The sequence below is a fragment of the Heterodontus francisci genome, chromosome 24, assembly GCF_036365525.1.
Source record: "Heterodontus francisci isolate sHetFra1 chromosome 24, sHetFra1.hap1, whole genome shotgun sequence".
NCBI classification, from domain to species: domain Eukaryota; kingdom Metazoa; phylum Chordata; class Chondrichthyes; order Heterodontiformes; family Heterodontidae; genus Heterodontus; species Heterodontus francisci.
This window is the reverse complement of record NC_090394.1, coordinates 73036395-73063714: the sequence shown is the minus strand read 5'-3', so window position 1 is coordinate 73063714 and position 27320 is coordinate 73036395. Positions and strand designations below refer to the sequence as shown.

General features: G+C 44.8%; 1 protein-coding gene across 3 annotated transcripts in view; it reads left to right on the top strand.

The window, feature by feature from the left end:
* The window catches only part of trrap (transformation/transcription domain-associated protein), a 218468-nt gene extending 215652 nt beyond the window's left edge, over positions 1-2816 (top strand). For all 3 annotated transcript variants that reach the window (XM_068056569.1, XM_068056568.1, XM_068056567.1), the window contains one exon: positions 1032-2816. In XM_068056569.1, coding sequence (XP_067912670.1) covers positions 1032-1316 — 285 coding nt within the window. In that variant the 3' untranslated portion in view covers positions 1317-2816. The remainder of the gene's footprint in view (positions 1-1031) is intronic.
* The last annotated feature ends 24504 nt before the right edge of the window (positions 2817-27320 follow it).

Below are 27320 nucleotides of genomic sequence, written 5' to 3'. Positions count from 1 at the left end.
ACACTGTCATAAGCAATTCAAATGTGATGTCTGTTACAGTTCCTGTAGCGCGTGATGCTCCTGCGCCTGGGAGAAAGGCACATGCACTAGCTTCTTGAGCTCTCTGCCTTGACCAAAGTGCTTCTCGCCTGTCACACACCATCCACTCGCTCTTCCCCCTCCTCACCATTCCCCAAGAAAAGAATTTCACAAATGTCTACATTGTCTGGCAGTTGCAGCAATCATCATATATATGTTCTACTTTAATATATTGTAAGCGAGCCAAGCTAAGATGCCTGAATTGAGCAGATATTCAGATCACGGGCTAAGTAAGGCACTGTTAAAGAAAACGTCCCACTTTAGGGTAAACTCAATGTCCAACGGCTCTGGAATATTTCGAGGCCGCAAAGTAAATAGATGTTTCTGACTAAAGTTTGCTCTTCATTTTTTACTTCTATTCTCTCAAAGTCTGTTGTTGCAAGCATTGCAATAGTTTGTTTTTGCCATTCAGGCTGGACATCACAAGGAGGCCATTCAGCCCATTGTGTAGGTGCCGACTCTTTGAAAGAGCTATCTCAATTAGTCCCACTTTTCTGCTCTTCCTCATAGCATTTCATCTTTTTCACTTTTCAACTTTTTTTTTTTAATTTCATGGTATGTAGGCATCGCTGGCAAGGCCAGCATTTGTTGCCCATCCCTAATTGCCCTTGGGAACTATATATCCAATTCCCTTTTAAAAGTTGCTATTGAATCAGCTTCCACTGCCCTTTCAGGCAGCACATTCCAGATCATCATAGCTGACTGGTTTTTAATTTTCTTAGCAATGTAATAGTTAACTTGCCTAATACTTGTTTTGGAAAAAGGATAACTCCAGCTATTTCAGATAGCTTTTAGATTAAAATGCTGTTTTTGTTTTACTGTGCGTGTTTTTTTTTCTCATTTCACATCCAATCGATGAAAGAATGTGACTTATTACACTAGCTGTGCTGGGGACAGCTCCCTTGGTTATTCTGTTAATTATAGATAATTATCCAATTTTCTTCTCCGCATAGGTTGATGGCATTCTGAAAGCTGTGCTACGCGATGAAATAATTGCCTGGCACAAGAAGACTCAAGAGGACACCTCCTCGCCGCTCTCGGCAGCCGGCCAGCCTGAGAACATGGACAGCCAGCAGCTGGTCTCGCTGGTTCAGAAGGCGGTGACTGCCATTGTAACCCGGCTGCACAGCCTGGCCCAGTTCGAGGGTGGAGAGAGCAAAGTCAACACACTTGTCGCAGCTGCCAACAGCCTGGACAACCTCTGTCGCATGGACCCCGCCTGGCACCCGTGGCTGTGAGGCCGGAACATTTGATCCCCAGTCGGGGCAGGGGGAGGAGAGTATGGTTGTTGTGTCAAGATTTTTTTTTTATTATTGCAACGTGCAGTGATAGACACACCAAATTCTACGATTCTTTTTCCTTGTTGGACTTGACCACCTCAGCCTCCAGTTTGTAACATTTTTGTTTATTTTGCGTAACTCTGTTGGATCATGTGTGACCTCTGGTTTTTAGATGGAACCATTGATTAAGACCTGTACAGGGGAGAGTGATTAAAATAACAATACCTCAATCCTTTTGACACTGGTAGCAGTATTACTAGATGCTGACTGCTCTGGAGAGGTTACTTTCAGAAAGCACAATGCTAAGTGTGCAAAGTGCCCTCAGAATCTTGTGCCAACGGTGGGCCATGTTTCACGCAGTTCATGTGAGGTGCACGTTCAGTGAACGGGTGGGGACAGATGCAGTGGCCTCTGCGTGAGAGTGTTCATTAAAAGATGTCTAAAAAAGACATTGGAAAGGAGGTGAGGGGAAGGGAAGCAGTGAAAGTTTAACATTGCACTGGTAAAGCAAAAAGTTTTACCATCAAGTGCTCAGTTAGTAACTGCACACTTGTATCCCTGCACTGGGTCAATGGAGGTGGGGAATAATGCATGAGTGAGCTGAGTTACTCAATGGTTTTAATTATGCACTACTCAGCATTGTTTGTCAAACATTGCAGAATTCCTGCATGGTTTTAAAAAAGAATCTCACTTACCACAGAGTATTTTCGATATAAACAGATGCCTTTTGCAGATTATTTCAAGAAAGTGGAGGGGTTCTAAAGAGAGGTTTCTGTCGCAACAATAACAAGCAAGTACTGCACTTTTGTAAGATTCGGGAAGTATTGCGGTTTCAGCCGTGAAGTGTTTTTACTGTTTTGTACCATGCTCAAGAGTCATTGGTTCAAATTAGGAGGAATCTATTTCTCTACATAAATTGGATGCCAGTGTTGGCCGACCAGAGTTGAGGTTGGCTGGCTGTGTAAAATGGCTGCTTTTATTTTATTTCTTTTCTTTGTAGCATTCTGAAAAGGGAGCCGTCACTGAAACTTAACAAGTCATTCCTTCTGCATTCTGTGCGAAATGCTAGCTGGAATTCCGGTTAATGCTGGAATCTACAATCAGCAAGGATGCAAGAATGAGTTTGGGTATTTGCCACACCCCCTTACGCTGTTTAAGATGCCTCTACAAAGGTTTTGTGGGTTTTTCCAAGGGTATTGTCAGCAGCTTTACACCTTTTCAAAACAGATGTATTTTTACTGATACAAGTCAGTTTTAGTCCTGTATATCTTGTATAAGTTCTATTGCTCAGTGCGGCCAGTACCTTTTGTAATTTATGAACTTTTTATTTTTACTTTTTAAGAAAAATGTTGAGTGCTTTGCCAACAATAACTTTGGGATTGGTCCATCATGTTGAAAAGAATTACATTTTGTACAGAACCTGTTTGCAAAGAATAAACCATTTTATAATGAAAACCATTTTCACTGGCATTTGTGTCTGTTCCAAGGTTCTGATGAAAGGTCACAGACCTGAAACATTAACTCTGTTTCTCTGTCCACAGATGCTGCCAGAACTGCTGTGTACTTCCATCATTTTCTGTTTTTATGCAAGGTTTTACTGGTTTTCGGACACTCGCAGTTCATTTTGCAGATGTGCTACATCACATGCCAACGTAGCGAAGCAAATTTTCTGGGCATCCTCCATTCTGCCCCAAGCATACAATATTTAATCATTTTTCCCAACAGTGTTGTTGGATTCTGCCTCAGCTTTTCTAATGTGTGCAGCTGTTTTTGATTAGCGAGTATAAATCCTGTCATAGCTTTCCTCTTCCTTATAGAACTTAGAGCCATAGAAAAGTTACGGCTCAGAACCAGTCATGTCTGCGCTGGCTGAAAAAACTAGCTGCACGTTCTCATCCCACCTTCCAGCACCTGGTCTGTAGCCTTGCAGGTTACAGCACTTCTAGATACCTTTTTAAATGAGTTGAGGGTTTCTGCCTCCACCACCGATTCGGGCAGCGAATTCCAGGCACCAACCACCCTCTGGGTGAAAAAGCTTTTCCTCATGTCCATTCTAATCCTTCTACCAATCGCCTTAAATCTGTGCCCCCTAGTAATTGATCTCTCTGCTAGGGGAAATAGGTCCCTCCTGTCTATCTAGGCCCCTCATAATTTTGTACGCTTCAATTAAGTCACCCCTCAGCCGCCTCTGTTCTAAGGAAAACAACCCTAGCCTATCCAATCTTTCCTCATAGCTGCAATTTCCAAGCCCTGGTGACATTCTTTAAATCTCCTCTGTACTCACTGCAGAGCAATTCTGTCCTTCCTGGAATGTGGTGACCAGAACTGTACGCAATACTCCAGCTGTGGCCTAACCAGCATTTTATACAGTTCCAGCATTATATCCCTGATTTTGTATTCTATACCTCGGCAAATATAGGAAAGCAATCCATATGCCGCCTTTACTACTTTATCTACCTGTCCTGGCACTTTCAGGGACCTGTGGACATGCACTCCAAGGTGTCTCACTTCCTCTATCCCTCTCAATATCCTCCTGTTTATTGTGAATTCCCTTGCTTTGTTTGCCCTCCCCAAATGCATTACCTCACTTCTCTGGATTGAATTCCATTTGACACTTTTCCGCCCACTCAACCAAACCATCGACATCATTCTGGAGTCTACGACTATCCTCTTCACTATCAACTGCACGGCCAATTTTTGATTCATCTACAAATTTCCCAGTCGTGCCTCCCACATTTTAGTCCAAATCATTAATAGGATATGCCACAAACAGCAAGGGACCCAACACTGAGCCCTGTGGAATGCCACTGGAAACCGCTTTCCATTCGCAAAAACATCTGTTGACCATTACCCTTTGTTTCCTGTCACTGAGCCAATTTTGGATCCAACTCGCCACACTCCCCTGTATCCCATGGGCTTTTACTTTTCTGACCAGTCTGCCATGTGGGACCTTGTCAAATTCCTAACTAAAATCCATGTAGACAACATCTACTGCACTACCCTCATCAGTGCTCCTTGTTACTTAAAAAAATTTAAATAAGTTAGTAAGACACAACCTTCCCTTAACAAATCCATGCTGACTATCCTTGATTAATCCGTGCCTTTCTAAGTGACAGTTTATCCTATCTGTCAGAATTGGTTCTAATAATTTTACCACCACCGAGGTCAGACCAACAAGCCTATAATTATTTGACCTATCCCTCGCATGCTTTTTAAACAATGGAACAACACTCGCAGACCTCCAATCCTCTGCTACCTTGCCTGTATCTGGTGAAGATTTGAAAATGATCCTCAGAGCATCTGCTATTTCCTCCCCGGCTTCCTTTAACAGCCTGGAATACAATCCATCTGGCCCTTGTGATTTATCCACTTTCAAGGATGTCAGACCCTCTAGGACTTCCTCTCTCGTTATGCTTATCGTATCTGATATTTCACACTCCTCTTACTACAATGTCTGCATCATCCCTCCCTGGGCAAGTGGATGAAGTAGCAGTGGGTGACCATTTTGGAGATAGTGACCATAATACAGTTATATTTAGCGTTATTATGGAAAAGGACAACGGTAGAACAGGAGTAAAAGTTCTAAATTAGGGGAAGGCAAATTTTACATAACTGAGAGGTGATCTGGCGAAAGTGGACTGGATACAGCTACTTGAAGGAAAATCAGTGGCAAACAAGTGGGAGGCATTCAAAAGCGAGATTCTATGGGCACAGTGTAGACATATCCCCACAAAGAAAAAGGGTGGTACTGCCAAATCTAGAGCCCCCTAGTTATCTAGAAGCATGCAGAGTAAAATATAGCAGAAAAAGAAAGCTTGTGACTGTCACAAAAAGCTTAATACTTTAGAAAGCTTTGAGGTGCATAGAAAGTGCAGGGGTGAAGCAAATAAAAACGTTTTCCTCAGGTCATATCTTGGATACCAACTTGCACCCCAACTTATCCAGTTTAACTGCATCTGAGGCCTTCTGTAAGGGAGGAGGAGAGGAGTCCCAGATTTCCACTGCCCTTTGTATGAAGAAGTGCTTCCTGACATCACTCCTGAATGGCCTGGCTCTAATTTTAAGGATGTGAACCGCCCCACCCCCCCCATGTTCTGGACTCTCACCATCCAGAGGAAATCGTTTCTCTCTATCTACCCTATCAAATACTTTAATCATAAATAACTCAATTAATTCACCCCTTAATCTTCTATACTGAAAGAAATACAAACACAGTCAATGGAACCTGTCCTCATAATTTAACCTTTCTAGCCCTGGCGCGCACATTTTGTTTTTGGCCTTGCTTTCCTGATAGAGGCTCCTCAGTCTGTTTGACCTCGCGTGCGTTTTTACCATTTCACAACTTTTCCTTTCAAAAATCAATTGGATGACTGATCTTACACTAGCTATTTTGCCTGTTTTTTTTTTCTTGTATGTGCCCGGTTTTATTTTTAATCTAATGAATCTTGCCTAATCCTATAAACCTAGTTGTGGCATGGGTCACGCAAGTGTCTTAAAAGCTCTTCATTTCTAAGCGCAACTTCAGCTCAATACTTCAGACTCGATAAGCTTCAACACCAAAAAAAAAACCTCCAGAAATTCAGAACTGTGACATGTTTTGACATAGTTGAGTTACTGCTCAAGTATGTCAAAACATGCCAAAATTATGCATTTCTATACTGAGTGCATTTAAAAATATGCCTCTACAGAAGTTTCTATTAAAGGGTATGTATCTCCTTGTAGATTACTGTCCAATATGAAACAAGTGATAGGATTCTTTTGTGTTGTTAATAGATTTCTCTCAGAGTTCAACCAGTGGCCGATGTACATGGGTGAGCCTTGCAATCGTGAGGAGGGTCAATCACTGAGGAGGTGGATCAGTTATTGAGGATCAATCTTCTGAAACAAGGGGCTGCATTTCGTAAAACAATTCATGACTGCTGTTCTCCAGCTTTACTGCACTTCAAAATTATCCAGTTATCTGTATATTTATGACTTCAGATAGAATCGGACATATTTATAGCCAGTAGAAAGGCTGCATATGAACTTGTGTTGCCCCTGAAAGCAATTCCATGTTTTAAAAAAAATGTTTTGACTCTGTTGCTGAGCAATTTCTCTTCTGATTTTGATATGCTTGAATTAGCTTGTCACTTATTAAACTGGAAAACCAGTGTCGACACTGACTGTCACGGGTCTCGCTAGAGAATCCTGGCTTGCTGAATGATGGATTGTCACCGTGATTGGATTATCTGTCCGCTGCCATTGAGAAAGAAGAGGAGAAAAATAATAAAGCTTAGTAGTTAAGCACGCAGGCCATTCGGCCCTTCGAGCCTACTCCGCCATTCAATAAAATCATGGCCGATCTACCTCCATTCCACCCTCCCCCTCGATCCCCATATTCCTTGATTCCTTTAGTGCCCAAAAATCTATCAACTTCTGTCTTAAATATACTCAACGACTGAGCCTCCACCACTCTGAGGTAGAGAATTCCAAAGATTCACATTCCTTTGAGTGAAGAAATTTCTCCTCATCTCAGTCCTAAGTGACTGACCCCTTATTGTGAGACTGTGACCCTGTGTTCTAGATTCCCCAGCCAGGGGAATAAATAAAAATCAAAGGTAGTAGAGAACTCTGTATGAAACTACATGCTTGAAGATAAACCTTTCATCAGAATTGAATGGACTGACGAAAGGGCCATCGACCTGAAACGTTAACTCTGCTTCTCGCTCCACAGATGCTGCCAGACCTGCTGCGTATTTCCAGTATTTTCTGTTTTTATTTCAGATTTCCAGCATCCACAGTATTATGCTTTTGTATTAATGGTAAAAATTTGGCCTATCCGTTCTTTTAAGAGACTTGTGATGTAGTTCACCTTGACATAACTGAATTACACCAATGACTACACTTCAAAGAATACTTCATTGTCTCTAAAGTGCTTTAGGATGTCCTGAGGTTGTGAAAGGTTCAATATGAATGCAAATCTTTTATTTTTCTGCTATTTGCAATGCTACTTCAGAGGGCCTGCTCACTTATTTCTCACTCTCAGCATTGGCTGCGTTGTGTGCTGGTCTACAGCTTAACAAAAAGTTAGCTTCCTAAATTTTCTTTGTGTGTTTTTTTTCTTGTATGGTGTCTCCTGAGTTTCCGATCTCCGTGTTGCCAATGTGTTATATTTTGCGCCAATTGTGAAGGACCATTAGGCACTCCTTGTGCTTTCTGTGGTGCCTGAATTAAGCACTCGAGTTGGTGCGGTAATGCAACGGCTGCTTTCATTTCAGACCCCGGCGCATTCGGCCAAAGATCTAACAAAACAATATCAGAGACGACACTGGAGTGGAAGTGCGATGGGATGTTTGCTACGTTCAGGGGGCTCTCTAGTGTTCAATTCCCAGCGTGTAAATACAACACCACTTCACACCCCTCCTCCTCCCAGCCCTCTGAATTTAAAGGTGACAGCCATCTCCAAGAATGGCTGGGAAACAGGTTTAAAAAAAAACACATATTCAACAACTAGATGTTTCAATGAGGTGATTCAGCTGAGCAGAGATAATCATTTCCAGGTGAGAATGCGACCAATGAGCCAAGCTGACACCTAAGTTAGTGAAGTCCACTCAGAGAGGGCGTAAAATAGTTGATATGTCAAATGGCAATTTCTCACTGGTATTGTAGAGGATGCTGTCCAGACACTCTGGGAAGGACAGCAACTTGCATTCAACACAGCAAACCCTCCAGGGCGTGCTTGTCAGCTGTGCCTCAGTGCGTCAGAAGGTTGTGTGGGTCGAGTCACACTCCAGGATTTAAGCACAAAAGTCTAGGCTGGCATTCCAGTGCAGTGCAGTGCTGTTCGAGTTGCTGTATTTCGGATTAAACCGAGGCCCCGTCTGCCCTCTCAGCTGGATGTAAAAGATCCCATGACATTGCGAAGACGAGCTGACAGCCCCCCACTTTACTTTCATTTTTAGTCATTTTTAGTTATTTTTTCTTCCCTTTTTTTTGCATTCCTTTTTACATTTTTTACAATCTTTTTTTGCATTTATTTCATTTCATCTTAGTTTGTTCAGTTTGCTTACCCACTGTTTTTTTCAGGTTGTTTTTCTTCAGGTTTGCACTTGCTGATGTTCAATATTCAGTATATTCACACCTATTCTGTACTAATGCTTTGTCTTTCAATACATCATTAACATATTGTTTGCCTTTGCTCCGTGACCTATGTGGCCTGGTCCAATCTGCACCTTCTCCTTTGTTATCTCTTGCCCAACCCCCACCTCACTTGTTTATAATCTGTGACTTTTCTAATATTTGTCAGTTCCGAAGAAGGGTCACTGACCCGAAACGTTAACTCTGTTTCTCTTTCCACAGATGCTGCCAGACCTGCTGAGTGAATCCAGCATTTCTTGTTTTTGTTTCAGATTTCCAGCATCCGCAGTATTTTGCTTTTAGTTATCTCAGGTGTCCTGCCAAATATTTATCCTTCAATCAACATCACAAAAACGGATCACCTGGTCATTATCACATTGCTGTTTGTGGGAGCTTGCTGTGCACAATTTCGCTGCTGTGTTTCCTACATTACAACAGTGACTACACTTCGAAAGTATTTCATTGACTTTAAGGTGCTTTGTAACATCTGGTGATCAGGAAAGATGCCACATAAATGCAATTTCTTTTTGTTTTAAGAGCGTCATCAATAAAACTGACACCAAACCAAAGAAGGAGATATTGGGTGAGATGACCAAAAACTTGGTAAAGAGGTAGGTTTCAAGAGCATCTTAAATTAGGACAGTGCGGAAGGAGCAATGGCCTGAATCTAACTGCTATAAACTGATGTGGGATACTGAATGGAGGTGTCTGAGTTACGGAAATCTGTTCCCCAGCAATAACATCCCTCACTTTTTTTTTACAGAACCTACAAGGAGAAATGAACGATTGGATCAAATTGAAATAATTGTAACAGGGTCAGTAATCCCACTCATGAGAGTACCATCCTGTGGGAGGATAAAGTGTCTATAAACAGAAATTTACCATTAACGAAGTGTTATAAATTGGAAATATCTCTTTGCTTCCATTAGTTACCTCTGTAAAGCAGAAATTAATCCTCATCCAGAATATTTCACTGGCAATTGTGGTGGTGAATTAAAAATCAGATATGTTTCACTGATTGAGGTTGATTAAGGGTACCAGTTCATAACTGTTGATGGACATGTCATTAGCATTTGATTTGTCATTAATTAGCCGTGCTCCTACATATCTAATCGTTGAATTTTAATCGGAAAGTCCAATGGAATGTGCTGCTTGTCAGATGGTTGGATTGCTGCCTCAGATCGACATCGGCATGTCCTGAGATACTGTCAGAGCTGGCCTCTGCTCTCCCTCTCTGGGTGCTGACTAAACTGTCGAGTATTTCCAAATGTTTTATGCGATTCATCATTTTAATGATATCACCAGCAAGAACCATTTAAGTCGAGCTGTGTCTGAAATTTACAAGTGACTGGTTTATGGAATACAATTTTATTAGCATTAGCGAGAAAATATTTCCACTTTTACATTGTGCATTTCTACAGAGTAGGAAAAGGCTCTTGCTACTGAAAATCCAAATCCTTGGTGGTTGGTTCAGTCCTGCTCTCCACACTCCATCCCTTCACATCGGTGAAGCCATACCTTGGAGAAGCCACAGCCACTGACAGGCCACATCCACAATCTAAAAGAAACACACATCTCCTGCCTCTGTAATGCTACAAGGCTACTATCAAGGTTTACTAGGATGATCTCAGAACTGACAGGGTTATATCATCAGAAAATATATCTAGAAAAGAGAAGACTGAGGGGTGACCTGCTAGAGGCCTTTAGATTATGAAAGGGTTTGATAGGATGAATATAGAGAAGATACTTCCACTTGCAGGGAGACCAGAACTTGAGGCCATCAATATAAGATAGTCACTAATAAATCCAATAGAGAATTCAGGAGAAACTTCTTTACCCTGAGAGTGTTGGAAATGTGGGATCTCATAAGTTGTTGTTGAAGTGAACTGATGCATTTAAGGGAAACTTAGATAAACACAGAAGGATATGCTGATAGGGTGAGAGAAGAAGGTGGGAGGAGGCTCATGTGGAGCATAAATGCTAGCACAGACTAGTTGGGCCGAATGGTCTTGTTTCTGTGCTGTAAGTTTTTTGTATTTATTCGGGGATGTGGGCAGTGCTGGCAAGGCTAGAATTTATTGCCCATCTCTAATTGCCCTTGAGAAGGTGGTGGTGAGTTGCCTTCTTGAACCGTTGCAGTCCTGGGGTGGAGGTACAACAACAGTGCTGTTAGGAAGGGAGACCCAGCAACAGTGAAGGAACGGCGATATAATTCCAAGTCCCGGTGGTGTGTGGCTTGGAGGAGAACTTGCAAGTTGTGGTGTTCCCATGCATCTGCTGCCCTTGTCCTGCTAGGTGGTAGAGGTCACAGGTTTGGAAAGTGCTGTCAAAGGAGCCTTGGTGAGTTGCTGCAGTGCATCTTGTAGATGGTACACACTGCTGCCACTGTGCATCGGTGGTGGAGAGAGTGAATGTTGAAGGTGGTGGATGGGGTGACAATTAAGCGGGCTGCTTTGTCCTGGATGGTGTCGAGCTTCTTGAGTGTTGTTGGAGCTTTAACCATCTAGGCAAGTGGCATCACACTACTGACTTGTGCCTTGGAGATGGTGGACAAGCATTGGGGAGACAGGAGGTATGTTACCTTAGAATTCCCAGCCTCTGACCTGCTGTTCAAGCCACAACATTTATGTGGCTGGTCCAGTTCAGTTTCTGATCAATGGTGACACCCAGAATGTTGACAGTGGTGGATTCAGCGATTGCCATTGAATGTCAAGGGGAGATGGTTAGATTCTCTCTTGTTTGAGATGGTCATTGCCTGGCACTTGTGTGGCACTTATCAGCCCAAGCCTGGATGTTATCCAGGTCCTGCTGCATCTGGACATGGGCTGCTTCAGTATTTGAGGAGTCGCGAATGATGAACATTGTGCAGTCATCAGCGAACATCCCCACTTCTGATCTTATGATGGAGGGAAGGTCATTGAAGCAGCTGAAGATAGTTGCGCCTAGGGCACTACCCTGAGGAATTCCTGCAGTGATGTCCTGGGACTCAGATGATTGACCTCCAACAACCACAACCATCCTCCTTTGTGCTGGGCATGACTCCAATCAGCGGAGAATTTTCCCCCTGATTCCCATTGACTCCAGTTTTGCTAGGGCTCCTTGATGTCACACTCGGTCAAATGCTACCTTGATGTCAAGGGCAGTCCCTCTCACCTCACCTCCGGAGTTCAGCTCTTTTGTCCATGTTTGGACCAAGGCTGTAATGAGGTCAGGAGCTGAGTGGCCATGGCGGAACCCAAACTGAGTGTCAGTGAGCAGGTTATTGCTGAGCAAGTGCCGCTTGAAAGCACTGTCGATGACCCCTTCCATCACTTTGCTGATGATTGAGAGTAGGCTGATGGGGCAGTAATTGGCCAAGTTGGATTTGTTCTGCTTTTTGTGTACAGGACATATCTGGGCAATTTTCCACATTGCCGGGTAGATGCCAGATGTTCTGGAGCAGCTTGGCTAGGAGCGTGGCTAGGTTTGGAGCACAAGTTTTCAATTCCAATGCCCCAATGTTGTCAGGGCCCATAGCCTTTGCAGTATCCAGTGCCTTCAGTGAGTGAAGTGAATCGAATTGGCTGAAGACTGGCATCTGCAATGCTGAGGACCTCAGGAGGAGTCCAAGATGGATTAACCACTCGGCACTTCTGGCTGAAGATGGATGCAAATACTTTAGCCTTGTCTTTTGCACTGATGTGCTGGTACTATGTATTATATGTACAAACTTTGCTCCCAATCACTGGCGCCAAGTTTCAAATTTCCATAAAAAATCTATTTGCCATTCCTTTATCATAGTTTCTGGAATTTGTTGCTGGCTGGTGAGGTGGGGGCTGCCTGCCCTTAGAGTGAGAGCTGGACAGGTTCTTGACAGTGGCAGAGACCCCATCATATAGCAGGTAAGTGTCTTAATAGTGATCGCGTGTTCTGTGTTTTGATTGTTTGAAGGCACGGGGAGGAATTTTCCAGAGTATTTTTTTCCTCTTATTTTTGCGGGGTGAGGGGCAGTGCTTAATCAGGATTTTCCGACCATTATGACTGTGGGGCAGACTTGGTGAACAAACTGGTCTATTCCTACCCATCAATTTCATATGTTCGTATCATTTGATGTTGAAGTATTAGGAATCCTAACAATTCAATCATTCTCATTTCAAATTAAAGTGCAGCAATGGACAGTTAAATTGCAGAAGTAAAGCTTTGATCTTGTGCTTTCTGTGGCAGCTCAAGTCAGATTGTATGAAAGCCAGAAGGGAGTGACAATGTGACAGATCTTCAGTAGAGGGGGAGATGGTGGCATAGTGGTAATGTCACTGAACTAATAATCCAGAGGCCCAGGCTAATGCCCTGGGGACACGGTTTCAAATCCCACCATGGCAGCTGGTGGAATTTAAATTCAATGTGTTGAATTAATTTTTTAAAATCTGGAATTGAAAGCTAGTCTCAGTAATGGGTGCTATAAAACAATCATTGGTTGTCCTAAAATCCCATCTGGTTCACTAATGTGAAGGAAATCTGGCCTACCTGTGACTCTAAACACACAGCAATGTGGTTGACTCTTAACTGCCCTCTGAAATGGCCTAGCAAGCCACTCAGTCGTCAAGGGCAATTAGGGATGGGCAACAAATGCTGGCCTTGCCAGTGATGCCCACATCCCATGAAAGAATAAAAAAAATACACTGTGACACCAGATTGAATTATGAAGGTTTAAACATGGTTCAGAGGGCATTGGTGAAGTACCTGAATTCTAATCACTCACTTATAATGTCCTTACTGTTTCTAGAAAATATCCCACAATAATACCAAGTGTCCCTGAATGACAGACCTCACAACAGCCTAGCACGCCCTTGCACGATTAAATTTCAGTTTGATAACCCAAGGGTCAAGGGCTACATTGCAAGAGCTGACAGGTATGTGAGCGTGCTCGAAAAAACATTCATTGTTCTTGGATAAATAGAGAACATTTAATTTGTGTGTGTGTGTGTGTGGAGACAGAAAGGACTCATTAATTCCAGGTTGGGTTGTTTTGACAGCCTCTTGTCAGTCATTGTGACAAATACCCAGCAGACACGGGCTCGCTACATCCAGCTGCTCACACCACTAGTAGCATATTTCGGATGAGGTACTTGCTCCTGTGTCCTTAATGGTCCTCCTCTTGGAGAGACTGCACTGTGTGGGAAAGTGCAGCCTTACAAATCCTGTCTGTCTGCAATCCCTGAGGTCAGACTGCATTTCTGTGGAAATAACCATTCTGTGGGATAGGAATCTTTCTTATCATTTGTTAATTATTTTAAAAAACACACACACAATGTTCTCAGTGCATCCTGTACTAAAGAAGTGCTGTGCCCTCTGCTGAAAGTCATTTAGCACTGGAGGAAGTGGTGTGGCTGATTTTTGTACTGAGACTGTAAGATATTGTCAAGGTCAGGCAACATTAACAGGCCGGGGAGCTTACCATTTCTTGGGTCTATGATGTCTCACGACCCCTCTCAATATCTTGAAACTCGCTCCAACCCGACCTCTAACCCTCTGTTTTAATTTTGAATCCGGAAGAACGAGTTCAAATCCCACTATGGCAGTTTGAGAAATTTGGTATAGAAAAATCTGGAAATTAAAAAAAAAATTGATCTGTAAAAATGAGCACAAAGCTGTTAGATTGTTGGTGGTTCAATAACGTCCTTTAGGAGGAAGGAAACCTGTCATCCTTACCCGGTCTGGGCCTATAGGTGATTCCAGTCCCACACCAGTGTGGTTTGCCCTTAACTGCCCTCTGCAGTGATCTAGTCAGACACTCAGTCGTATCAAATCTCGATTCTGCAGCAGTTCAAGAAGAAAAACGCAACAACACCTTCTCGGTTCCCCAACAGCGAGTTCCCGGTGTCTGGAATCCCACTCCTGCACCATTGAGTAGGAGTCGGCAAAGCCAAATGTAAAATAAGACCCAGGAGGTAAAGTGGCTGCTTGCCTTGATTTGAAAGTCAGTTTCAGATCACAACTCCTCTTGACTAGGTAACTGGCAAAGGAACAGAGGAGGCTGAGGGGAGATTTAATTAGTGTGTATAAAATGATGAGGGGGCCTACTTAGAGTGGGTAGGAAGAAGATATTTCCATTAGCAGAGAGGCCAATAACCAGGGGGCTGAAATTTAAAGTCATGGGTAAAAGGTTTAGAAGGAAGTTGAGGAGTAATGAGGGTGGTGGGGGTCTGGAACTCACTGCCTGAAAGGGTAATAGAGGCAGAAACCCTCATTGCATTTAAAAAAAAAACTACTTAGATATGCACTGGAAGTGCCGTAACCTAGAGAAATACAGACCAAGAGCTGGAAAGTGGGATTAGGCTGGATAGATATTTTTCAGTTGGCAGGGACAGGATGGGCTAAATGCCATGCATTTTCCATATTTCTAAAAAACCAAAGGGGGCTGAAGAGATTATTTTTTTAATGCTGTGACTTATGATCTGGAATGCACTGCCTAAAATGGTGGTGGAAGCAGATTCAATAATCTTTTTCAGAAGGGAATTGGATATATACTTGAAAAGGAAGGGATGTGGGGAGCGGGGCTAATTGGATAGCTGTTTCAAAGAACTGACACGGCCACAATGGGCTGAATGGAGCATAGGAACATAGGAACAGGAGTAGGCCATTCAGCCCATCGAGCCTGCCCCGCCATTCACTATGATCATGGCTGCTCTCCCACTTCAATGCATTTTTCCCCACACTATCCTCATATCCCTTAATGTCATTTGTATTTAGAAATCTATCAATCTCTGCTTTAAACATACTCAATGATTGAGCTTCCACCGCCCTCTGGGGTAGAGAATTCCAAAGATTCACAACCCTCTGAGTAAAGAAATTTCTCCTCATCTCTGTCCTAAGTGGCTTCCCCCTTATTTTGAAAGTGTGTCCCCTGGTTCTAGACTCCCCAGCCAGGGAAAACATCTTAGCTGCATTTAGCCTGTCTATCCCTTTAAGTATTTTGTAGATTTCAATGAGATCACCTCTCATTCCTCGAAACTCTAGAGAATAAAGGCCCAGTTTCCCCAATCTCTCTTCATAGGACAGTCCCACCATCCCGGGAACAAGTCTGGTGAACCTTCGTTGCACTCCCTCTATGGCAGTAATATCCTTCCTAAGGTAAAGGGACCAAAACTGCGCACTGTACTCCAGGTGCAGTAATTGCCTCCTTCTGTACCATGGCCTCCTGTAATTGCCTCCAACCCCCAGTTTAAAGTGGGGACCCAAAAAAGCTGCACTTGGATGGACTGTTCACGACTCTTTAGTTCCTCCTGTGCAATACCTTTGGATGGTGTCACCCAAATCTGTCTCATGCTTTTCGTGTCCATTTAAATCTAACTTGCTTCTGTGAGTTTCTGAATTTTGTGATTGTTGTGGGGTGGGCTGTGTTGTTTGATGCTCCCATCTGGAACCCTCTATACAACCCACTTCTTCAGCAGAAATCTACAGACTAATTGACTTTTATAGGCTGCAGTTTAATGGCAAGTGCTCAGGATAGTTTTAAAAGAACATCAAATATCAGAAGGGAACCTGAATCTCATTTAATATATAAAAAAGACTACAGGGTATTTACCTAAATTGCTTACACACTCAATCAGATTCATTAAATCTTAATGAAGGTGGATGCACAAAACTTAGCATGGGAGCCAGATGACCACCCAATATATGTGAGGCGGACCCTTATTTATGTTAATCTGAAATGAACACAGTTGTACTGAAAAGGCAACAGAGTATTACGTTTATTATTGGGATGGAGATTAATATAATCCATGCGACAGCTGCCTCTCACACCTTATTCCACATTCCCAATGATTTTAATTAGTCATATTCCGATTGCAGCAATATTCATTCTGCCACTGACCTTTTTCTCAAATGTCAGTCCTGCCATATTTGTTAAGGATGGTATTGGGTTGTGATTTTGATGAGATATAATAGGCATGAGTTAATAAAATGTCTAGGACAAAATTTAAGACTCCTCTCAATGCCCAATGTGCAGCCCTTGAATCTCAGTGGAAGTGCCAAGACTTTGTGTTTTGCTATTCGTTTTGAGAATCATGCAGACCTGGACAGGTGGTTACAGGCGATCGCAGGACACTGGGCAGGAGGTTACAGGCGATCGCAGGACATTGGGCAGGAGGTTACAGGTGATCACATGACACTGGGCAGGAGTTACAGGACACTGGGCAGGAGGTTACAGGCGATCACAGGACACTGGGCAGGAGGTTACAGGCGATCGCAGGACACTGGGCAGGAGGTTACAAGTGATTGCAGGACATTGGGCAGGAGGTTACAGGCGTTCACATGACACTGGGCAGGAGTTACAGGCGATCACAGGACACTGGGCAGGAGTTACAGGCGATCACAGGACACTGGGCAGGAAGGTTACAGGCGATCACATGACACTGGGCAGCAGTTACAGGCGATCACAGGACACTGGGCAGGAGTTACAGGCGATCACAGGACACTGGGCAGGAGGTTACAGGCGATCACATGATACTAGGCAGGAAGGTTATAGGCGATCGCAGGACACTGGGCAGGAGGTTACAGGTGATCGCAGGACACTGGGCAGGAGGTTACAGGCAATCACATGACACTGGGCAGGAGTTATAGGCGATCACAGGACACTGGGCAGGAGGTTACAGGTGATCGCAGGACACTGGGCAGAAGGTTACAGGCGATCACATGACACTGGGCAGGAGTTACAGGCGATCACACGACACTGGGCAGGAGTTACAGGCGAACACAGGACACTGGGCAGGAGGTTACAGGCGATCACAGGACACTGGGCAGGAGGTTACAGGTGATCACATGACACTGGGCAGGAAGGTTATAGACGATCACAGGACACTGGGCAGGAGGTTACAGGTGATCGCAGGACACTGGGCAGGAGGTTACAGGCGATCACAGGACATTGGGCAGGAGGTTACAGGCGATCACAGGACATTGGGTAGGAGGTTACAGACGATCACATGACACTGGGCAGGAAGGTTATAGACGATCACATGGCACTGGGCAGGAGGTTACAGGTGATCACATGACACTGGGCAGGAAGGTTATGGGCAAACGCAGGACACTGGGCAGGAGGTTACAGGCGATCACATGACACGGGGCAGGAAGGTTATAGACGATTGCAGGACACTGGACAGGCGATTACAGGCGATCACAGAACACTGGGCAGGAGGTTACAGGTGATCACAGAACACTGGGCAGGCGGTTACAGGCGATCACAGAACACTGGGCAGGCGGTTACAGGCGATCACAGAACACTGGGCAGGAGGTTACAGGTGATCACAGAACACTGGACAGGCAGTTACAGGCAATCACAGAACACTGGGCAGGATGGTTATAGACGATCACAGGACACTGGGCAGGAGGTTACAGGTGATCGGAGTACACTGGGCAGGAGGTTACAGGCGATCACAGGACATTGGGCAGGAGGTTACAGGTGATCACATGACACTGGGCAAGAAGGTTATGGGCGAACGCAGGACACTGGGCAGGCGGTTACAGGCGATCACAGAACACTGGGCAGGAGGTTACAGGTGATCACAGAACACTGGACAGGCAGTTACAGGCAATCACAGAACACTGGGCAGGATGGTTATAGACGATCACAGGACACTGGACAGGAGGTTACAGGTGATCGGAGTACACTGGGCAGGAGGTTACAGGCGATCACAGGACATTGGGCAGGAGGTTACAGGTGATCACATGACACTGGGCAAGAAGGTTATGGGCGAACGCAGGACACTGGGCAGGAGGTTACAGGCGATCACATGACACTGGGCAGGAAGGTTATAGGCGATTGCAGGACACTGGACAGGTGGTTACAGGCGATCACAGAACACTGGGCAGGCGGTTACAGGCGATCACAGAACACTGGGCAGGAGGTTACAGGTGATCACAGGACACTGGACAGGCAGTTACAGGCAATCACAGAACACTGGGCAGGCGGTTACAGGCGATCACAGAACACTGGGCAGGAGGTTACAGGTGATCACAGGACACTGGACAGGTGGTTACAGGCGATCGGAAGGATACTGGGCAGGAGGTAACAGCCAATCGCAGGACACTGGACAGGAGGTTATAGGCAATCACAGGACACTGGACAGGAGGTTACAGGCAATCACAGAACACTGGGCAGGAGATTACAGGCGGTCACAGGACACTGGGCAGGAGGTTAAAGGCAATCGCAGGACATTGGACAGGAGGTTACGGGCGATCAGAAGGACACTGGGAAGGAGGTTACAGGTGATCGCAGGACACTGGGCAGGAGGTTACAGGCAATCACATGACACTGGGCAGGAGTTACAGGCGATCACAGGACACTGGGCAGGAGGTTACAGGTGATCGCAGGACACTGGGCAGAAGGTTACAGGCGATCACATGACACTGGGCAGGAGTTACAGGCGAACACAGGACACTGGGCAGGAGGTTACAGGCGATCACAGGACACTGGGCAGGAGGTTACAGGTGATCACATGACACTGGGCAGGAAGGTTATAGACGATCACAGGACACTGGGCAGGAGCTTACAGGTGATCGCAGGACACTGGGCAGGAGGTTACAGGCAATCACAGGACATTGGGCAGGAGGTTACAGGCGATCACAGGACATTGGGCAGGAGGTTACAGGCGATCACATGACACTGGGCAGGAAGGTTATAGACGATCACATGACACTGGGCAGGAGGTTACAGGCGATCACATGACACTGGGCAGGAAGGTTATAGGCGATTGCAGGACACTGGACAGGCGATTACAGGCGATCACAGAACACTGGGCAGGAGGTTACAGGTGATCACAGAACACTGGGCAGGCGGTTACAGGAGATCACAGAACACTGGGCAGGAGGTTACAGGTGATCACAGGACACTGGACAGGCAGTTACAGGCAATCACAGAACACTGGGCAGGATGGTTATAGACGATCACAGGACACTGGGCAGGAGGTTACAGGTGATCGGAGCACACTGGGCAGGAGGTTACAGGCGATCACATGACACTGGGCAAGAAGGTTATGGGCGAACGCAGGACACTGGGCAGGAGGTTACAGGCGATCACATGACACTGGGCAGGAAGGTTATAGGCGATTGCAGGACACTGGACAGGTGGTTACAGGCGATCACAGAACACTGGGCAGGCGGTTACAGGCGATCACAGAACACTGGGCAGGAGGTTACAGGTGATCACAGGACACTGGACAGGCAGTTACAGGTAATCACAGAACACTGGGCAGGCGGTTACAGGCGATCACAGAACACTGGGCAGGAGGTTACAGGTGATCACAGGACACTGGACAGGTGGTTACAGGCGATCGGAAGGATACTGGGCAGGAGGTTACAGCCAATCGCAGGACACTGGACAGGAGGTTACAGGCAATCACAGGACACTGGACAGGAGGTTACAGGCAATCACAGAACACTGGGAAGGAGGTTACAGGCGATCACAGGACACTGGGCAGGAGGTTAAAGGCAATCGCAGGACATTGGACAGGAGGTTACGGGCGATCAGAAGGACACTGGTCAGGAGGCTACAGGTGATCACAGGATACTGTGCAGGAGGTTACAGGCGATCAGAATGACACTGGGCAGGAGGCTACAGGCGATCACAGGACACTGGGCAGCAGGTTACAGGTGATCACAGGACACTGGGCAGCAGGTTACAGGCAAACAGAAGGACACTGGGCAGGAGTCTACAGGCGTGCACAGAACACTGGGCAACAGGTTACAGGCGATCAGAAGGACACTGGGCAGGAGATTACAGGCAATCAGAAGGACACTGGGCAGGAGGCTACAGGCGATCAGAAGGACAGTGGGCTGCTGCACATACTGGGGATTTCAAACAAATTGGGAGGTAAGAATCAGACAGCTGTGCCGTGGTCAATCCCACACATCCGGTTTCCCTGTCCACACGCTCACATGTGCAATGCTTTGTACTCAAGTCCAAAGCAGGAAACTCTACTCCCTCTGTCTTTTTGGATTCCTCCTGCAACCATTCCATGTTCCACCAACATATGTTGGAGAAAGCGAACCAGTGTAGACTTTGAGGACACAAAAACCACAGAAAGAAAGACTTGCATTTCTATAGCGCCTTTCATGGCCTCAGGACCTCCCAAACGCTTTACAGCCAATGATTTACTTTTCAAGTGTAGGCATTGACAATGTAGGAAATGTGGTAGTCAATTTGTGCACAGCAAGCACCCACGCACAAACAGCAATCCAGGTCATCTATTTTCACTGATGTTGACTGAGGGATAAATATTGACCAAGGCACTGCCGAGAACCCCCCCCCACCCCCCACTACTCTTCTTTGAAATGTGGCCATGATATATTTACATGCATCTGAGCAGGCAGATGGGACTTGAGTTTGACATCTCTGACAGTGCAGCACTTCCTCAATACTGCACTGGAGTGTCAGCCTGGATTATCGTGCTGAAACCTCTGGAGTGGAAACCCATAACCTTCTGACTCAGAGGCAGGACTGCTCCCCTCTGAGCTGCCGCTGACTGACTGAGCCACAGGCACTGAGAGTATTGGAAATTCTAGCGTGTCCTCCTTTAAGCAGCATGGCAGAAGGATATAAAAATGCGAAATGCAGCAGGGCCTTGGCCTCAGAATTGACCCAAACTCCTGTCAATCTTTGCACATCCGTACCAGCTTGCCATTCCTGGAGAATATTGAGTTGTGCGTGTACACACAGAAATAGGTCATGATTTGATTTTGAGAGCTGCTTCTGAGAGGGGTGAGCTGCATTGTTTGCCACTGCTGATTAATGCTGCAGGATACAAAGCAATTTACCGTCGATTTTCATTGAACACTTGACTATTTTTCCTCCTTCCAGTGACAGACTGCATAAAAGATGAAGCTTCCTTTTGCCAAATCAGCAAAGAAACACAACTAGGGAACTGGTCAAATACCTGTCAACTTCTGTAGTCTGATGCAGGAAGTGAGACAATTGGAGGAAGGGGCCGAGGAAGGATGGAGCACACCATCTTATATTTCTGTTTCCAGGATGCAGAAACACTTATTCTTTTAGCCTGTGTTTTAGTTTTTAACTTCTTTCATCTCCCTCAATTCTTTCCTTGCGCTGAACATTCCATGACAGGTCTACCATTACCCATCATTCTTTGTGCCCTGTGACCATAGAACCATAGAAAAGGTACAGCACAGAAGGAGGCCATTCAGCCCGTCGTGTCTGTGCCAGCTGAAAACTCTAGCTGCCCAATCTAATCCCACTTTCCAGCACCAGATCCATAGCCTTGCCAGTTACAGCACTTCAGGTGCATGTCCAGGTACCTTTTAAACGAGTTGAGGGTTACTGCCTCCACCATCATTCCTGGCAGTGAATTCCAGACACCCACCACCCTCTGGGTGAAAATTTTTTTCCTCATGTCCCCTCTAATCCTTCTACCAATCACCTTAAATCTGTGCCCCCTGGTAATTGACCTCTCCGCTAGGGGAAACAGGTTCTTCCTGTCTACTCTATCTAGTCCCCTCATAATTTTGTACACCTCAATTAAGTCACCCCCTCAGCCTCCTCTGTTCTAAGGAAAACAACACCAGCCTATCCAATCTTTCCTCATAGCTGCAACTTTCGGGCCCTGGCAACATTCTTGTAAATCTCCTCTGCACTCTCTCCAGAGCAATTATGTCCTTCCTGTAATGCGGTGACCAGAACTGTACGCAATACTCCAGCTTTGGCCTAACCAGCATTTTATACAGTTCCAGCATTACATCCCTGCTTTTGTACTCTATACCTCGGCCAATAAAGAAAAGCATTCCATATGCCTTCTTCAACACTCTATCTACCTGTCCTGCCAACTTCAGGGACTTGTGGGCATGCACTCCAAGGTCTCTCATTTCTTCTACCCCTCTCAATATCCTCCCATTTATTGTGTATTCTCTCGCTTTATTTGCCTTCCCCAAATGCATTACCTCACACTTACCTGGATTGAATTCCATTTGCCACTTTTCCGCCCACTCAACCAAACCATTGATATCTTTCTGGAGTCTACGGCTATCCTCTTCACTATCAACTACACAACCAATTTTTGTGTCATCAGTAAATTTCCCAATCATGCCTCCCACATTTAAGTCCAAATCATTAATATATACCACAAACAGCAAGGGACCCAACACTGAACCCTGTGGAACACCACTGGAAACAGCTTTCCATTCACAAAAACATCCATCGACTACTACCCTTTGTTTCCTGTCCCTGAGCCAATTCTGGATCCAACCTGCCACATTCCCCTGTATCCCATGGGCTTTCATTTTATCTACTTCCTGTAACCTCCTGCCCAGTGTCTCTGATCTCTCTTTATTAGGAGCATAGGGATTGTGGGATAAAAGACAAAAGTCCATCTATTTCACCTTTACTGTCCTGGTAGTCACATGATACAATAGTAATGAAGTTTTCTGCAGGAACGAGAAGGCTGGGTGTAAGGTGGGAACTGATCGAGGTCTTTAAGATTATGAAAGGCTTTAATAGGGTGGACATACAGAAGATTTCTCCACCCTATGGGGAAGTCCAACACTAAGCCCCATAAATATGATAGTCCCTGATTAATCCAACAGGGAATTCAAGAGGAACTTCTTTACCCAGAGAATAATTTGACCCACATATAATAGTTGAGGCAAATTGCATAAATACATTTCAGTCGAGGTTAGATAAACACACGAAGGAGAAAGGAACAGAAGGATATATTGGTAGGGTGAGATGATGATGGGTAGGAGGAGGCTCGTGTGGAGCATAAGCACCAGCATAGATGTGTTGGGCCGAATGGCCTGTTTCTGTGCTGTAAATTCAATGTAATTACACAAGCAACGTCCATCTCCTGTTAATTAGAATTTCCAGTTAAGGACCTTGGGTGATTCCATTCTAATGATCTCAATGCTGATCCGAATAGCAATCAAAATAGCAAACAACCTGCTAACTACAGTTTGGAAGAGCAGCAATTAATTAGTTGCAATTGACTTAGAAGCCTGATCAATCCTTATGTTGGATATTTTTGGGGAAAAACAAAGTACAATTTAAAGCACAAACTAATTAATACAAGGTCACAGGTAAAGAAGTTGGCACACAGTAATAAACAAGATTAGAAGCAGCTTAAGGTGAAGGGCTGTGGGGCATATCCAGGAAAGCTATTAACCTTCAACTGATATTAAAGGCTTTAATAAGAAAGAGCAGAAGTTACTGTGGGTTTTAATAGGGCTTTGTTTGAGAAGCTAGTGCTCACTGTGTTCATCATTGTTAATTAGCTACAGGTTCAATGGAACTTTGACTTTCAAGATGAGACCACAGAGGTATTAGATACTCGACAGAGCCGTCAAGGAAACACAAGTGGAATATGGAAGAGTCGAGATGTAATTAGTTTAATTGCACTGCTAAAGTTCCGCACCCCCATCCTGTGCTTGTCATTTCTAACACGGCAGGTTTTCAATCCTCTTGCGTCAGTGGGTCGTGCTCTCAATTCTGTGTCAGAAGTTGTGGGTTCAAGTCCCATTCCAGAGACTTCAGCTCACATTCCAGGCTGATGTTCCCAGTGCTTCCAGGCTGATGTTCCCGGTGCTGAGGGAATGCTGCACTGTCGGAGGGACTGTCTTTCGGGCGAGATGTTAAGCCGAGGTCTCCCCCGCTTAGAAGGACAAAGGTAGCAGGTGTGTGGGGGCATCACCAAACGTGGGCTATACCTTGTCTGGACAGAAACAGGGACACTTTCAGCCTCAGCCTGGAGCAGGAAGGGATTGGGAAAATTGGCCCAAAAATTCTCTCTTCCTCGAATGTTTTCCTGGGAACAGATTTGTTTTTTTTTTCATATTAACAACATCCTTTGTGGAAATCGAATTGATTGATAGCCCAATTTGTTACAATGTCTTATAAAGCAGGATTCTCATGTTACACGTCTTAAAGGTAATTAACACAGGAACCCATCTTACACTGCCTGTAAACCACCCTGACTCCCAAAGTATGACACAGTATACATCAGCGATCAACATGTTTGCTGGTTATCCATTTTGGATTCAGCAGCTTTAAGGGCAGTGGAGAATAAATAAAAGGTAATTTCAGCATGAAATACTGAAGGTGTTGACTCTGCAAGTTCAATGGACACTAATTTTCACATTGGAGTCATTGAAAGCCGAAGAGGGACAGACAGGCAAATTTCAAATAGTGTCTCCCCCCCCCCCCCCCCCCCCACTTCCTGCCATCAGCATCCTTCTCTCATACACCAGCCAGTGTGTAAATAGCAATCTGTTTTCTGGGCAAACCTCTGGTTAGGCGAGTGAGTACAGTAGAGCATCCTTGTGCCAGGAGTTTGTGATAAACCCGATGCTAGGCATAGCATGCTATGCCTCTTGTGGCTCATTCAGTGTTAAAAAGGCAAATCAAACAAGTCCTTCTCCCAAACTGCACATCGAGACCAATACAAAGTTGGCAGAAGGGAAGTGGGAGCTGATGGATTGGAGTGTTAGAGATGGCACAATCAGTTCTGGAGAGATAACTGCATTACTGCTGTGTGATGTGAAGATTTCAGGCTGGCTCAGTAATGACCTACAGTTTGACAAGTCTGTAAAATCACCACACGTCAAAGCTCTGAGTTAGGTTTTGCATTGCAGGCACTAAGTAGGAAGTTTCAAATGAGGTGCAGCTTCACTCAATCTATACGTCTCTGCTCAGTCCTGTAACCTGCCAATTACTGGGCAGCTGTGTTTAAGGAGGAGCTCCTGGAGTGAAAAGACAGCAATTGTTCAAAGCACTGATTCCATTTCAAACCTCTGTCACTTTGCCTTGCCTCCACTTCCCAAGATGGTGACAGTTACTGGGCTACAGTTCTAGGCACCGGCAGTCCTCCAGAACCTTACTAGCGACCAAAGCGAGCCAGCAGTGAGTGGGTGATATTAAATTGTGAAGACCATCACAACCAAGCCTCAGGTTAGGAACACAGGAGCAGGACATTTGGCCCTTGGAGCCTGCTCTGCCATACGATAATCATGGCTGATCTGATTGTGGTCTCTCTTTCATGTCTTCCCCCCCTCAGCCTTTGACTCTCTTGTGTATCAAAAATCTGTCTAACTCAGCCTTGAATATATTCAGCCTCTGCTGTTTTCTATGGAAGAGAATTCCACAGACTAATGACCCTCTGAGAGAAAATATTTCTCCTCATCTCAGTCTTAAAAGGGAGACCTCTTATTCGTAAACTATGCTCCCAAGTTCTAGTCTATCCAACAAGAGGAAAAAAATCTCCTGGTATCCACCCTATCAAGTCCCTCGTATTCTTCTAAACTCCAATGGGTATAGGCCCAAACTGTTCAACCATAAGGTAAGTCCTTCATCCCAAGAATGAGCCCAGTGAACCGTCTCTGAATTGCCTCTAATGCAATTTTATCCTTTTTCAAATAAGGAGACCAAAACTATACACAAAGTACTCCAAATGTGGTCTCACCAAGGTCCTGTACAGCTGTAGTAAAACTTCCCTACTTTTTATCCCATTCCCCTTGCAATAAACAATAACATTCCATTTGCCTTCCTAATCACCTGCTGTACCCGCATACTAACCTTTTGTGATTTACTTACTAAGACACCCAGATCCCTCTGCAATCTCTCTCCATTTAAATAGTACATTGCTTTTCGATTCTTCCTGCCAAAGTGCAAAAGTTCACATTTTCCCATATTATACTCCATCTGCCAAATTTTTGCCCACTCACTTAACCTATCTATATCCCTTTGTAGACACTTTACCTCCTCTTGACAACTTACTTCCCTACGTATCTTGGTGTCATCGGCAAATTTAGCTACCATACATTTGGTCCCTTCATCCAAATCATTTATATTGATTATAAATAGTTGAGGACCCAGCACTGATCCCTGTAGCACTCTACCAGTTGCAGCTGTCAACCCGAAAAGGGCCCATTATCGTTTCCCAGTTCACTTTATCCGACTCTGCCTTCACACTAGTATAATTACCTTTATTTAGGATTAAAACACTAGTCTTGTACCCACACTTCTCACTTTCAAATTGAACGTGCAATTCTATCGTGTTATGATCGCTGTCATCTAGAGGCTCCTTTACTATGAGGTTATTTATTAATCCTGTCTCATTGCACATTACCAGGTCTAGAATAGCCTGCTCCCTGATTGGTGCTAGAATGTACAGCCCTAGGAAATTGCCCCAAATACACTCTATGAACTCATTTTCCAGCCTATCTGATTCGCCCAATCTACATGTAATTAAAGTCACCCATGATTATTGCAGTACCTTTCTTACACGCCCCATTTATTTCTTCCTGTATACTCTGTCCTACAGTCTAACTACTGTTAGGGGGCCTATAGACCACTCCTACAAGTGACCTCTTACCTTTGCTATTTCTTATCTCTACCCAATCTGATTCTACATCTTGCTGTTTTGAGCCAAGGTCATCTCTCACTACAGTACTAATGTCATCCTTAATTAACAGTGCTATTGCACCACCTTTACCTAGCTTCCTGTCTTTCTGAAATGTCAAATACCCTTCAATAATTAGGTCTCAGCTTTAGTCACCTTGCAACCACATCTCTGTAATGGCTATCAGGTTATACATATTTATTTCTATCTGTGCTAACAATTCATCCATTTTGTTATGAATGCTGTGTGCATTCAGATACAGAGCATTTAACTCTGTCTTTTTATCATTTCTGCAATCTCTGGCCTTTTCTGCTGGTGCAGTCTTAAGTTTGTAGGCCCTGTCCCTTCCTGCCACACTCTGGTTATCATTACCCAATTCGCTACCCTGCTCTATTACCTTGTTGTTTCCATTTAATTTATCACATCTCTCCTCATATGATCCCTTCCCCCCAACTATTTAGTTTAAAGCCCT